Source organism: Electrona antarctica, assembly GCF_951216825.1.
Source record: "Electrona antarctica genome assembly, chromosome: 1".
NCBI classification, from domain to species: Eukaryota; Metazoa; Chordata; class Actinopteri; order Myctophiformes; family Myctophidae; genus Electrona; species Electrona antarctica.
Window position 1 is genome coordinate 19032835 of NC_136806.1, and position 13326 is coordinate 19046160.

General features: G+C 43.8%; 2 protein-coding genes across 3 annotated transcripts in view; one reads left to right on the forward strand and one right to left on the reverse strand.

Moving 5' to 3' along the window:
- Window positions 1-7848, reverse strand: part of tbc1d2 (TBC1 domain family, member 2) — a 28581-nt gene extending 20733 nt beyond the window's left edge. For both annotated transcript variants that reach the window (XM_079503469.1, XM_079503468.1), the window contains exons 1-3: window positions 7743-7848; window positions 5927-6655; window positions 4043-4169 (exon numbers count right to left, since the gene is read on the reverse strand). In XM_079503469.1, coding sequence (XP_079359595.1) covers window positions 4043-4169; window positions 5927-6655; window positions 7743-7802 — 916 coding nt within the window. In that variant the 5' untranslated portion in view covers window positions 7803-7848. The remainder of the gene's footprint in view (window positions 1-4042; window positions 4170-5926; window positions 6656-7742) is intronic.
- elp1 (elongator acetyltransferase complex subunit 1) overlaps window positions 1-13326 on the forward strand; it is a 226919-nt gene that overhangs the window by 182171 nt on the left and 31422 nt on the right. The window contains exons 2-8 of the mRNA XM_079507968.1: window positions 8811-8851; window positions 10058-10231; window positions 10466-10618; window positions 10827-10908; window positions 11257-11337; window positions 12205-12290; window positions 12850-13040. Of these exons, the coding sequence (XP_079364094.1) occupies window positions 10082-10231; window positions 10466-10618; window positions 10827-10908; window positions 11257-11337; window positions 12205-12290; window positions 12850-13040 (743 nt within the window). The 5' untranslated portion in view covers window positions 8811-8851; window positions 10058-10081. The remainder of the gene's footprint in view (window positions 1-8810; window positions 8852-10057; window positions 10232-10465; window positions 10619-10826; window positions 10909-11256; window positions 11338-12204; window positions 12291-12849; window positions 13041-13326) is intronic.

Sequence of the window (13326 nt, forward strand, 5' to 3'; positions counted from 1 at the left end):
CGGTTTGTTTGCTGATGTATATGTGTGTATATTTTATATGATTGTATTTTATATGTTTGTTCTCTGCCTTGTAAAGCACTTTGCGAGGCATTTCTGGCATGAAAGGTGTTATATAAAATAAAGTCTATTATGTTTAATCAATCAATGAACCCTCCAGTGGAGCTGCTCATTGGCCAGTAGTTTAGGACTGTGGTTAGGAAATGTTAATTATTGTCTGAGTGTAAAGTAGGGCACTGCTGACAAATGTCACAGGGCTCACTTTAAAAAGATGGAAATCTCAATGTGATGTACCCTGGTTAAATAAAGGATAAAACAAGTCTATGTATCAAATCTAATCCAACAGGCTTAATGAGTGTCTGTACACACACATAACAGTAGCTATATTTAGTGCCCACCCTGGTGTCAGGCTGTACAAAACTTCCTGTCCGTTAAGGCCACTTCCTGCAGGTGTCATTGGAGCCTAAACACTGACCGTTTAAATAAACTATCAAACGGAGGAGTCTGTGGGCTGCGTGTGGAGTGGAGGGGGTGGAGTCTGTGGGCTGCGTGTGAGTGGAGGGGGTGGAATTGGTTCTCTATCATCAAAGAGCAGAACCGCCGCACACCTACAGATCGACAGGTGTGCCAGAGAAGACCACGGGGTCAACTAATGCAGAAGAAAAGACACACTATCTTCTGAAACGTACACAGAACTTAAGAAGGTATGCGTACCTAATACATATTTGTATTTACAAGTGAAGAAGATAGTGTGCAGGAGTCCTTGATTCTTCGCTATCATGAACATTTATCAATCTCCTCTATAGTAAAATCTTGACCCTTTGTTGATTTAATCTGTTACAGTAAATCCACTTCAGATGTGGAGATTTACATGATGATTACCAAGACAACATAAGCACTGCAAATGGGGGGCTTTGCATTATGTCTTTGAATCAAAACCATCATGATAAACGGATATGACTGTAATCTTTGTATGTCCCTTTGTACTCCCTCAATAACTTTCAGGAGATGAATGATTTACTGCCACTGAGGAGAAGTAATTTCCCATTTCTTCTGAGATGCCATCATGCCACCAAGCCCAGCATTTCTGGGAAATGACTGTGGTCTTTAGTGGAGCAGAAAACGATCAAAGAGTATCTGTTCATATCACATCCTGTTCCGAGCTCCATCTCAGTAATTATTGTTGCAATTAGCACATATTACTATTTACCACAAACTATTGTGATTTAGAGTTCAGAGTGCTCAGCCTCTTATGTGTCCTTCCTTACCAATTACCAATGTGACGTGGCTCTAACAGGCAGGCAGGAGAGAATAAACATTGATCCATACAGTATCTTAGTGTTCCAGTTCCAATTGTGTTCCTGTATGAGTTATCTCTAATTTGGACATTTTTCTGAGAGAAGAGCAACATAGAAAATAAAACATAACTATTGTCATGATTGTGATCGCAAGCATGCAATTTCTAGTTTTATGCACCTGTTAATTAACTACTAACTACAGCATAAAACCAAAACCTTGCAATTTGTCTTATTCAAACAAACCCTAACACAATGTAGTTACCTGAATAACAATGAGCCACTGTAACAGAACTGCCAATAATAGTGTCCAGAAGCTACAGCACCTTATAAAGAGCTTCATTGTTGGAATCGGAAAACAATACCAGCTGATCATCCAGTTGTCAGCTGACTTGGATTTAAAATGCCAGAGGAGCACTGGAACAGTTCTGTCTCGCCTCCGCTGCTTCAAACCTGCTCAGCCTCCCCTAGACCTGCATACAACTTAGAAGCAGCTTCTGTTATTCACTTCTAAAGTTCAGCCTGAAGTGAATTCTTAATGCTGCTGTCTGTGAGCATTGTACTGATCTAGTCATTCAGCTGTAGCATACAGTATCCCTGCCATATCCGTATTTGGGTATACTGAATTCCTTAGTTAGCTCCACCAAGAACTCATCTAACACTATTCGTTGTTTTAATTATGTGGTTTCTTCCAGACAGCAGAGATATGTAAGATTATCTGAAATACAAAACTGAGACAATGGGATATAAAATGGTTGTTCATCCGATATCAGATTTATTCTGGCTAGAGTGGTGCCCGTTGGGCACTCGCCTACTTGGAACAATGCAAAATACCCGTTGTACCCATGTCAATACATGGAGATTTCTGTATCTGTCTCTCTGTGTCCCTTTATTCCTATATATGGAGTTCTGTGTCCCATTGTACCCATGTCAGAGTACCCGTTCCACCCATCTGTTTGTGTCCCTTTTATGCCCATATATGGAGATTTCTGTATCTGTCTCTCTGTGTCCTATATATGGAGTTATTCCTATATATGTCAGGCATGCCCAAATATGGAGTGTTGTGATGTCAGAACAGGCCAGCTCCATACTGTATATGGAGCCTGGGCAGGGGCGCTGTCCAGAGCCCGGGCAGAGGCCTTTTGTGGCGGTTCTGGACAACCGTGGGTCCGACCGACTCGACACTGGGCACTGCACTCCCTGTGTCGAATTTGAAGTCGGTGGGGCGAACGGTTCTCCAGTTACGTGCATTACAGCCGTACACACAAAGGTGTGTTAGTTTTGTGTCATATCATTTGTCTGCAGCATTATTTAGGCATGCACTTGTTATCTCCAGCCAAGCATACTGGACAAGACCAGACAGCACACACTTTACAGGAAAAGCTGTTAAACACATCAGCCCACTCATCCATACAGCTGAAAGTAATGTGTAACCACTTACTGAAATCATCTGGTCATGTGTGCATGTTCACACAACACCCGTCCCCATCTACAGTACACACAGTAGTTATAACTATTGTGCTTGCTCACCATACAAGACTTTTGTTACGAAATATGATGAATGCCAGTTAAAAAGTGACACATGCTGTTACAAAAAGCTGCATGGTTAATGAAATAGAAACAGCACATATATCAAATCCTCTATATTTGTTTAGGTATTCATTGATTAACCCCATTTTCGGAACGGAAGCCTTCTAGTCACTCTACCTCTCCATGGCATGATGTGATATTGTGATATATCAACATTTACCATACTCGACCCCCAGAGCCTAAAGAAAGAGTCAAACAGTGAGTGAGTCATAAAATCTGGTTTGTCATTCCCAGCCGCTCCCTGACTACTAACAAAACATTTTAGGTATTTTCCAAGTCTTCCTAAAGCGAGGCCTAGCTCGCTCTGCTTGGCTACCCACCACTTCCTGTGTGTGGCTGAGTGAATCTGCTATGGGCATGGGCTTGGATGGAGGCAGACAGGAAGAAATTACACACACAAACAAACTGAAGGGGAGTAAACATGTAGGGTGTAACCTTCTGATTTATCATCATTTCCATGTGATTACTAGTGAAGTACTGCTGTAATTTCTGACTTTGGGCTGTAGTTACCCTTTATGATGGATCAAACATTCAATTTCTATGCTTTAGATTTGAAGAGACACATTAGCTGTAACCCCCCAACAAAACATAGGGCCCTTATCCCTTGTCCCTAAACTTATTTGGCTTTTCTTTTTTTACTATTTGAAAAACATTTTAAAATAGTTCAACTAGCTGATCTACATCGACACGTTGTGAGCTTGTAGATCGGCTATCTTAACTAATTTAAAAGATTTTTCAAAACAGTCAAAACAATGGCAAATTCGGTAAGTTTAGGGATAAGGGTTAAGGGATGGCGCAAAAATATAGCCCTATATAATGTCTAACTTCAGTCACGTTTCAGTATCAGCAGTCTACGGGTCAAATATGACATTAAGGCATTTAATAACGAATGTAATTATATATGATCCCTGTCCGTTCAATCCCCCCCTCACCACATTGCCCCGCCTTGCTGTCCTGCAAACAAACAGTTTGGATCTGGTCACCCTACAGTATGTATAGGAGGACAGGGTGTGACTGATGCCGATGTTTCTCAAATGCCTAAATATTAGTAGTGGATTAGTAGTGGATGTTAAAAATGACCCCAGCAGTGTTTTGAAAGTGAAATAACACCACTTAAAGTGAAAGAATGAGTTGAACATAGAGAAGGACACGGCTCTCACCAGGCCAGCTGATGTTGCTGTCTCTGTCGGGGCAGGAGGCTGAGCCACCAGACAGATGCTCTCTGTGCTGCCATCTCTTCAGCTGCAGCTGCTGCAGCCAGTACATCATTGCCTCCTGGTTTGCTGCCTGGAGGAGAGGAGAGGAGAGGAGAGGAGAGGAGAGGAGAGGAGAGGAGAGGAGAGGAGAGGAGAGGAGAGGAGAGGAGAGGAGAGGAGAGGAGAGGATTGCTACCTGGAAGTGGTGGTGTATAACATGGTTCAATACAGTACAATAACAGATATTTAACTGTTGAGAAACCATTTCTGTTACCTGGCTGTTACCTATCCACCTCGTGCCTTGTGGTGGATAACATAAGGCTTTCACAGAGCACTTCCACTTTTCACGGTCAGCTGCTGCTGCAAGCCTCACTTCAGAGCATGAAGTGAGGATTTACCAGACTTGGTGCTATATAGCACCAAGGTCCTATAGCCAATATAGGTGCTATAAGGTGCTATAGCCAATATATTTGTAGGCTATAGTGCTCTGAATACCATGCCTTCCCAGCTTGTAGATGTGGACTGTTGGCAGACTGTCACTGCAGTCCACATCTACAAGCTTCCCAGCATGGTATGCAGAGCACTATAGCCTACAAATAAATGTGAGTTCAGATGGTGAAAATAAACACAGACAATTAGTCTATTCGGTTGGTCTTCTATATTGTTGGCCTTTGTTATTCTACTCTTACTCTATTAGCTCAGTGGTACAAAATGTCAGCACTTGCACAGGAAAGGAGACCCGGGGTTAGAATCCAGGGTAGCACATGAAAGTTACAGTGCAGTTTTAATGCCACACCAAACACCATGATTTGGTGGAAGCTCCTGGAAACATGAAACAATGAGCTGACAGGCTTTTCCTAATCACTGGTCATTCAACTCGTCTCAACTCTCTAGCAGGATGTGATGTAGTATGCCACAACAATATGGCCTGGATAATTACCGTCTGACATCTGTTGGATGTTGAGCTCTTTTCTGCAGTCTTGCAGGTGAATATACAGGCCTTAATACAGATACTATAAGACTTCTGTTCCTCAGGTAACATGCTTAGATCTGTTCAACTGTTCACCTGGAACCATGGCTACAAAAGAGCTGCGGGTACTAGCAAATGGGGATCTTTCTTAACTAACCAGGTTCCAAATGATTCATTTTCATTTGGGAATTTCGGAAGCCAAACTGACACTTTGGCAGGTGACTTGTTTTGCAACAAAATATCAGCATTGATGGCTCAGCATGAGTGAAATGTGTAACAAAACATCAGCCTTGGTGTCTCACACAGTGCACAAAAATGTAATGAATTTTTGTGAATATGTCATCACCAACATACCGGTCATGTATTAGTGTTTGAGTGTTCCGCATAGACCATAATCCATCACTTGTCTACGTTTAACGTGCTGCACTTCATAATCCCCAAACATATTTTTAATGGGCATTTTTGTTTCATTTGTACCCTGTCTTTACAATCTCCTCTGACCACTGTTTTATTCACCTCCACAATGTGTTAATGTGCATAGAACATGTACGATACATGAGACAAACAGGCTGCATTTATACTACCTTTTATTTGAATGTAGTATTGACTGACGAGCTAGAAAGTTAACTTGGGACCCTGTAATTAACTACCAACAACACATGCCAGCACGTGCCTGTGTGGTTGCGGTGGCACGCACGCACGCACGCACGCACGCACGCACGCACGCACGCACGCACGCACGCACGCACGCACGCACGCACGCACGCACGCACGCACGCACGCACGCACGCACGCACGCACGCACGCACGCACGCACGCACGCACACACACACACACACACACACACACACACACACACACACACACACACACCTTACCTTTAGGATGAAGATGCGTTCAGGGGTTTGTACGTGGAAGGTTCCATCCTCGCCCTTCAGCGGGTAGGTGAAGGTGGCACTGCTCAGCTGAATCTTGCTCAGCGGGGTCACGTCCTGTGGCGTTCGATAATAGAACAGCTGGCTCTTCTTCTCCTCGTAGGTAAACCAGCGCTCCTTCCAGGCCTTAAGAGGACCGCCCCGCTTGTGAAGGTAGCCACAGAGTTTGGGCACAGGGGCAGACGACGACGGGGGCTGAGGCGGCTGCGTTTGTTTGCAATACGCCTCGATAGTAACAGGAGCAGGCAGGGGAGGTTGGCTCGGCAGGTGCTTTGCTGGGGAAGTGGGCGCCGCTACTAGACCCTCCTCCTGGGTTTGTTGGTCACTAGGAGGGGTCAGGCTTAGATCCTCTGCTGTGTCTTTAGTCATAGATTCACTGGAAGCCTCCTCTGCCTGCAGGGAGTCTGTGGAACTGGAAGAGCATGTTGTGTCCTCCTCCTGGTTCTGATGGGAATCTGTTGTAGTGTTAGTTCTGGAGTCCTCTTGGCAGTAGGGGTGGAGGTCCTGTGTGGGCTGACCCATGCCGTTTGTGTGAGTAACAATCTCCTCCTCAGAGGCTGTTGCTAGTGTTGTGATACAATCATCCGCTGGACTAACAGCCTCTGCCTGGGGAGGAAGTGAGTGAGACGAGGTAGCAGTGGGATTTCCTTCTGGGATTTCTCCCTCCATCATCTAAACAAAAAAACACACAGCCTACCTTCAGATACATTTTGAACATTTGCTGCAAACTTTTCAGTGGAAACTAGAAAGATATACATTCATTATTTGTGTAACAGCAAAAGCACACTGTTGCCTGATGCCAATACATTGAGAAAAAGAAAGAAAACACTCAGTGGAGCAGGGAACAAACTATATTTAGGCTAACTAGTTGGAGGCATGATAGGAAAAGGGGATGGAGTTATAACAATGGGACAAGCATGTCTGACTCGACTGACCACAACATGCTGTTCAAGTCACTATTACCAGTTCTATTAATAGTACTACAGTAAGGTGTAAAACAGTGAAAGTCACTCTGCTGTGTCCTGTATTTCCCACTTTACTGCGTTTCTTAACAGGCTTAAAGGGGAAAACCACCCATTTTCAACATTTTACTATGTCATTAATATACCTTAGAGCTGTTGTGTGGAAATAATAAAAAGTCCCCCCCATCTGTGTTTCCTAGAACTGTAATTATGAAAAGAATCATTAACATGGTGAAACACATCTTGATGACATCATCAAGATGTGTTTCACCATGTTAATGATTTTTTTCAGACCTCTAGTTCTAGGAAACACAGAATGGGGGGACTTTTTTATTATTTCCACACAACAGCTCTAAGGTATATTAATGACATAGTAAAATGTTGAAAATTAGTGGAATGCCCCTTTAATTACCTTACAATTTACAAATGCAGTAAGGTGATTATGAAATGGACATGTGCTTACTACAATTAATGCTAAACAATTCTATTGATGTTCTGGTCAGAAAAGGAAAGTAGCCTACATTATTTGACCATATGAGAATAGATGTTAAGGTTGGCTTATTGCCACAAAGATAAAAGGAATATAAGCCACCAAATCATTCCCTAAAGATAATAGAGTAGCCTATAGTATAGTTACTATACTGTAGCAATGAGAAGAAATTTAGTGAGACGTGTTGTACAATGAATGACCATGTCACCATTCATTTCTCATAATGGTAAAATAATGTCTGGCTACCTATAGTTATTTTCTTGCACACTTGTATACTTTTAGTGTGAGAAGGAGCAGCTATACTTACAGTAATGCCAGGCAGAATGACACACGTCGGATCTCTCGCCGCCACATCCCAGAAGTGCATGGGTGTATTTAGTTAAAGAGAAAGACAGACACCCACTCTACTTTAATTTTCACGAACAAAAATAATCCTGATGAGTCGCACTGCCTCCTGCTCTTATCCACAAGCAAGTCTCATTATTCTCTCTCTCTCTCTGTTAGTGTTATCCGCAGTGTGTAGCCTAGTACACAACGTTCGGTTTTGTTGAAGTGATCCAAAGCGTAATAAAAATAAGTTTAGAGGAGAACCTACTTTACCTCGAAGGGGCGTGACCATTTACATACCTGTTCGTATACATTGTTGTGCGTGAACGCGCGTCCATAACGTACCTTTTTTTGTGCGTGAACGCGCTAACAAAGACGTATATGCGGCAGAAACTTTACTCCAGTAGTAGATCCATGTCCAAATGACAGACAAGACAACAGTCAGACACAACACCGCCAAATAAAACAGCGCCTTCGTCACTTGACGCGCCTCCAAAACATTATACCTCGCTTGTACCAGGCTTACCAAAACATTGGTTGTCAAGGTGGGGTCCGGGAACCGCAGGGGCCCTGGGGGTTCCCGGACCCAGGGGGGGTCCTTGAGGGGGTTCCGGGCCTCCCCAGATAAATGGTTGATATAGTTAAGAACCTATACGGACCCTTATGTGAAACAAATGGACCCTTACTGGTCCATTTGTTTCCATTTACACCCTGTCATTGTGGTCCGTTAATGGGTTCTGTTTCTTGTTTAGAATGGATATATATTGGTCCTTATTTGCAATTAAAAAGACAGGTAGGTAGCCTTAGTATATTTGTAAATTGTAAGCATACAATCAAATATGAAATACAAATTAAATACAAATATTGTTTTAATGCGTTAGGTTACTCCCAGAGCCATATAAGGCTCTGGTTACTCCGCACCACCAGAGGACGACAACGGTTTATTTCACTGTGTTTGTTGTGGTTTGGGTTGAAAGGTTATAACGCCACAACACAACACGCACACGAGCATGTGTGTGATGATGATGTTCATGTTGTAGGATAGACCGATATAGTCGGATATCTCTTAAATCAACCCACTTCTTCAAGGTAGGTTGGCTTTTACAGGTTACAAATATATAAATAAATACGTTTTTATAGCCAGCATCCGGAGCTAACAAATCTAGCCAGGACGGAGCAGCGCATGTCAACGATGACAGTTCAATTCATCTTCTTTATTTAGCTTTTATGATAATGTATGTAACCCTAATTTATAGCTTGGTTGCGTTCCAGCTCAAACAAGGGATTAAATTAATTTCGCTCATATGGCACCAATACTTGGAACGCCCTACCAATAGCCATTAAGAAATGTTAATCCCCAGACTCCTTCAAAACTGCTCTCAAAGACAGGGGCCTGTCGAATCTGACAGGCCCTGTAAAAAAGTGAACCCCCCCCCTCCTACCTATAGACAGCTATTTGTGCCGCTGGCTGGGTCTGTCCGAGCACGAATATTGCGTTTGGTTTGTTTGCACAACCAAGTGTCAGCAGCAGACACACACACACATGAACTGTATGATGATTTGGGGTGTTACAGTACAGTACAGTACGGGCCCACCTGGGGACCCCCACACCTGTCATTTCTCAACCATTTCAGACGCGGGGCGGCTCGCCAGAACCGGGCTGGCACCATGGCTGCGTTCTTGTGGGTCTGGAACTTCCAGGGACCCCCACACAGAGTTGCACCACTCATGCAGAGCCGACCATGCAACTAATCAGAGAGCACAGGGGACGTTAACCCCAAACAGAACCTGTATGGGGGAGGGTAGCTGACTCTGACCCCCCTCAATGGGGTGGCCTGAGGGGCCGACATATACTGTTCAAGCCTTCTTGATATTGTACAGATCTGGGGGTGGCTGTAACGAAGGCTCTCACTCCCCCTCACGAGAGATTTACATCAGAGACATCTGGTGCTGAGATCATACCAGATGTAGAACTCCATATATGGATACAGACAATTGGCATCGTGACAAGCACCCACAAGCACCCAGCTGACTGGCATTGTTGTCATCATGACAGTCATCCAGCCAAGTTCTAGATAAAGAGTGATTATTGACCCCCGAGTTAAGGCAAACATTATTTCCTCCGCTCCTCGCGAGAGACTCCTTTGCCTTCCGTACAAGACAGGATATTTGGCCTTACAACCCAGATATTGTTGTCAAGGATTTAGACATTCCGGTTAAGAACAACTTCAAAGTATTGCGTATTAATGTGCTATAAATATGTAATAACAAATGTGTGCATTGACCATGTTACAGTAACACTATACATCTGGATGCGAGATGCGGAACCTCAAGTTGCTGAAGAGCCTTCGGAACGCAGAACACCAGGGCCCGGGCAGTCCGCAGTGTTTCACGGTTCGGACAGAGACCGGTTCGGTACTGCTGGCCTCCCAATACTCCATCACAGAGTTTGACCCGCAAACCGGCCAGGTAAGTTGTTGATAAACGAGCTGTGTGTGCTTCTATCTAGCTACTGGGTTTCTAACCTCGCGTCACCAGACTTTCCACCTCGGAGGAAAGCCTGATCTGTGTTCTTAAATCGCCCCTGTGATCAGGTCTAGGCGTGGTTTAGACCGGATGATAAAAACTAAGAAACGAAGATAAAACAAAAACTGTTCCGGTAAGGTGGTTCAGTCACCTCGTCAACTGTCTGGTCCTTTTCAGGTGGTGAATGAGATATCGCTAACAACCGCGGATTACCTCCCTGAGGATGGTAGCGGGGCAGTGGTTGGCATCCAGGACCTGCCTGAGCAAGAGGCTGTGTGTGTGGCCACAGCCAGCGGAGATGTCATCCTCTACAACCTCATCACAAACCAAGTAGGCAACTGCTCCTGTGTTCAGGGACAACATGGAGATCTGTTCACCAGACGGCGCTGAGTATTCTTTGACACTGTGTGTGTGTGTGTGTGTGTGTGTGTGTGTGTGTGTGTGTGTGTGTGTGTGTGTGTGTGTGTGTGTGTGTGTGTGTGTGTGTGTGTGTGTGTGTGTGTGTGTGTGTGTGTGTGTGTGTGTGTGTGTGTCACAGTTGGAGTGTGTTGGTAGTGTGGACAGTGGTCTGACTTCAATGAGTTGGAGTCCTGATGAGGAACTAGTTGCGCTCACTACTGGTGAGTTCAGTCTGAGTACCGATTGATTGAATACTTTATTAGGCAGAAATGGAAACGCTAAACAGAGTACAGTCAAACACTGAAAGGATATCACTGAAAAAAAAAGTCCTCGTTTCCAGGTCTTGTTTCCATCCAGGTCCTGGGTATTCAATTCATAATCACGAAATAAAAAAATTATAAATACCGTAAATACAAATAGATGTACAGGTTGGTTGGTAATTACTGTAATACCCTCTATACCAACATTATGTAACCATTATGAGGGTTAGTACAACAGTAAGTATATTAGGTGTCATTTCTTGTTTTTGACTTGCCCTCTGGAGTAATCTCTTCTTCTTACCCCCTCAGGTCAGGAGACCGTCATAATGATGACGAAGGACTTTGAGCCGATCACAGAGGTCGGAATCCACCAGGATGACTTTGGTGAAGGTAGGGGCGCGTTCGTAAATTTGCACTGAGTGCACTGGTGTGCCCTCTTCTCGTTTGTTTATTCAGTACACTGGGTGCGTTGTCGTCCGGGTGCGCTGCGCCCGGGTCAGTGCGTGCTGAGTTTGAACTGGTTTAAACGGTTAAACTGGTTTTAACTGGTTAAAACGACCAGTTTTAACTGGTCGTTCAAGTTCATAAATAAGCCACACTCGGTGTGCTCTGTGACGTGACCGCCCAGCACACTCAAAAAACCGAGCGCATATCCGAACTCACCCTAGGTCACAGTATGTGGTCTAGACTAGAGATGTACTATAATATGCGTAGCATGTTGCTGTCACATCAGCCACAGGCAGGTACATTTTGGCAAGAGTTCTACTCTACACATGTAATTAGTAGTATTACTATTAATAGTTTGTGTTATACAACAGTGAACGTGATTTGGGATGTTTGGTACATAATACCTAAACATCACAAGAGTCTAAAGATAACATATTCATCTGAATGAATCTGTGGTAGGTAGGCTAGACATTACTGACACCTAGTTGGATACTTCTAGAATCTTATCACCAAACCACTTCAACCCTGAGTCTAGACACTGGACCCTATAATTAGGCTCTAAACAAACATTAAAAGTCAATAGACTTGGCTGCCACATGACGTAATTTCGGAATGCCATGCTAGCGCCCCTCAAAAGCAAAAACAGCAGATGTAAACCCAGGAAAAGACACTTATGCCATAATATGATATTACAATATCGAGAATCCCAGATGATGTATAGTCCCTTGTGATTGTCGAAATATTGATATGCAATGCTTGCACCTGACATTAGTGTGTGTCTGTGTGTGTGTTCTATGTTCTATGTTGAAGGAAAGTTCATCACAGTGGGTTGGGGTAAAAAAGAGACCCAGTTCCACGGTTCAGAGGGGAAGCAGGCAGCCCAAAAGAAGTCTTTGGTTAGTATTAAATGCCAGTCTCATTCCTGTCTCTCTCCTGTTAATGTATTCTACTAGTTAGTTCTACAGTACAAATAGGAGCAACACAAGTTAACAACTTGACTCATCTCTGCACTTCTGCCTGTGTCTGTCTGTGTGTCTCACACATTAAATCATGCGTTATCTCCCCTCCCAATAAGGACAATTCACATGCATTATGAACAAAACAGGTTTGTCAGAGGGCTTTGCTGAGCAGCAAAGGACATGAACACAGATAAAGACGAGTACAAACACATCAACATTTTTAAACTAGTTGTCTAACCATATGATCCCTGACGTTTTGATGAAGAAAAAGGGAATACATTAGCTGATCTAAAAGCTCACAGTGTGTCTTGCTGCGAGGAGTTGTGAGCTTGTAGATAATGTGTTTTTGCTATTCCTTGTATGACGCACATTTAGTTTTCACCTGTGTCTTTATTTTATAAGCTCCCAGTCCCTTAGTGTATGATATCATTGGTCTCTACTCCTCTAAACAACTCGTACAACCCTATCGCTGGTATATGTGCAAATAAACCTACAGGAGGTGGAGCCAGCATTGCCGTGGGACGACCGCCGTCCGAGGGTCACGTGGCGCGGGGACGGCCAGCTGTTTGCTGTGAGTGCTGTGTGTCCTCAGAGCGGCGCGAGGAAGGTCCGGGTGTGGAACAGAGAGTGTGTCCTGCAGGCCACCAGCGAAACCATCAATGGACTGGAGCAAGCTCTTTGCTGGAAGTAAGAGTGGTATGGCCATTTAGACCCGAGACCAGATTCTTTTTTTTTTTCTTTTTACATTTCTGTGCCTTTTCTTTAATAGATCCCCACCTTGCCCTCCCCCCACCCCTTCCAGGATCTGTCCATCTGTGGGCAATGTCATATTGCCAGTACACGTTCACGAAAAAATATTTTCGAGTGACCTAATTCAACGTCGCACTGGCCAGTATTTTAAAGTAAAAAAATAGTACAGAAAAATAACAAAGACCAGATTCTACAAATGTTTTCTAAATCCTGACAGTTTTCT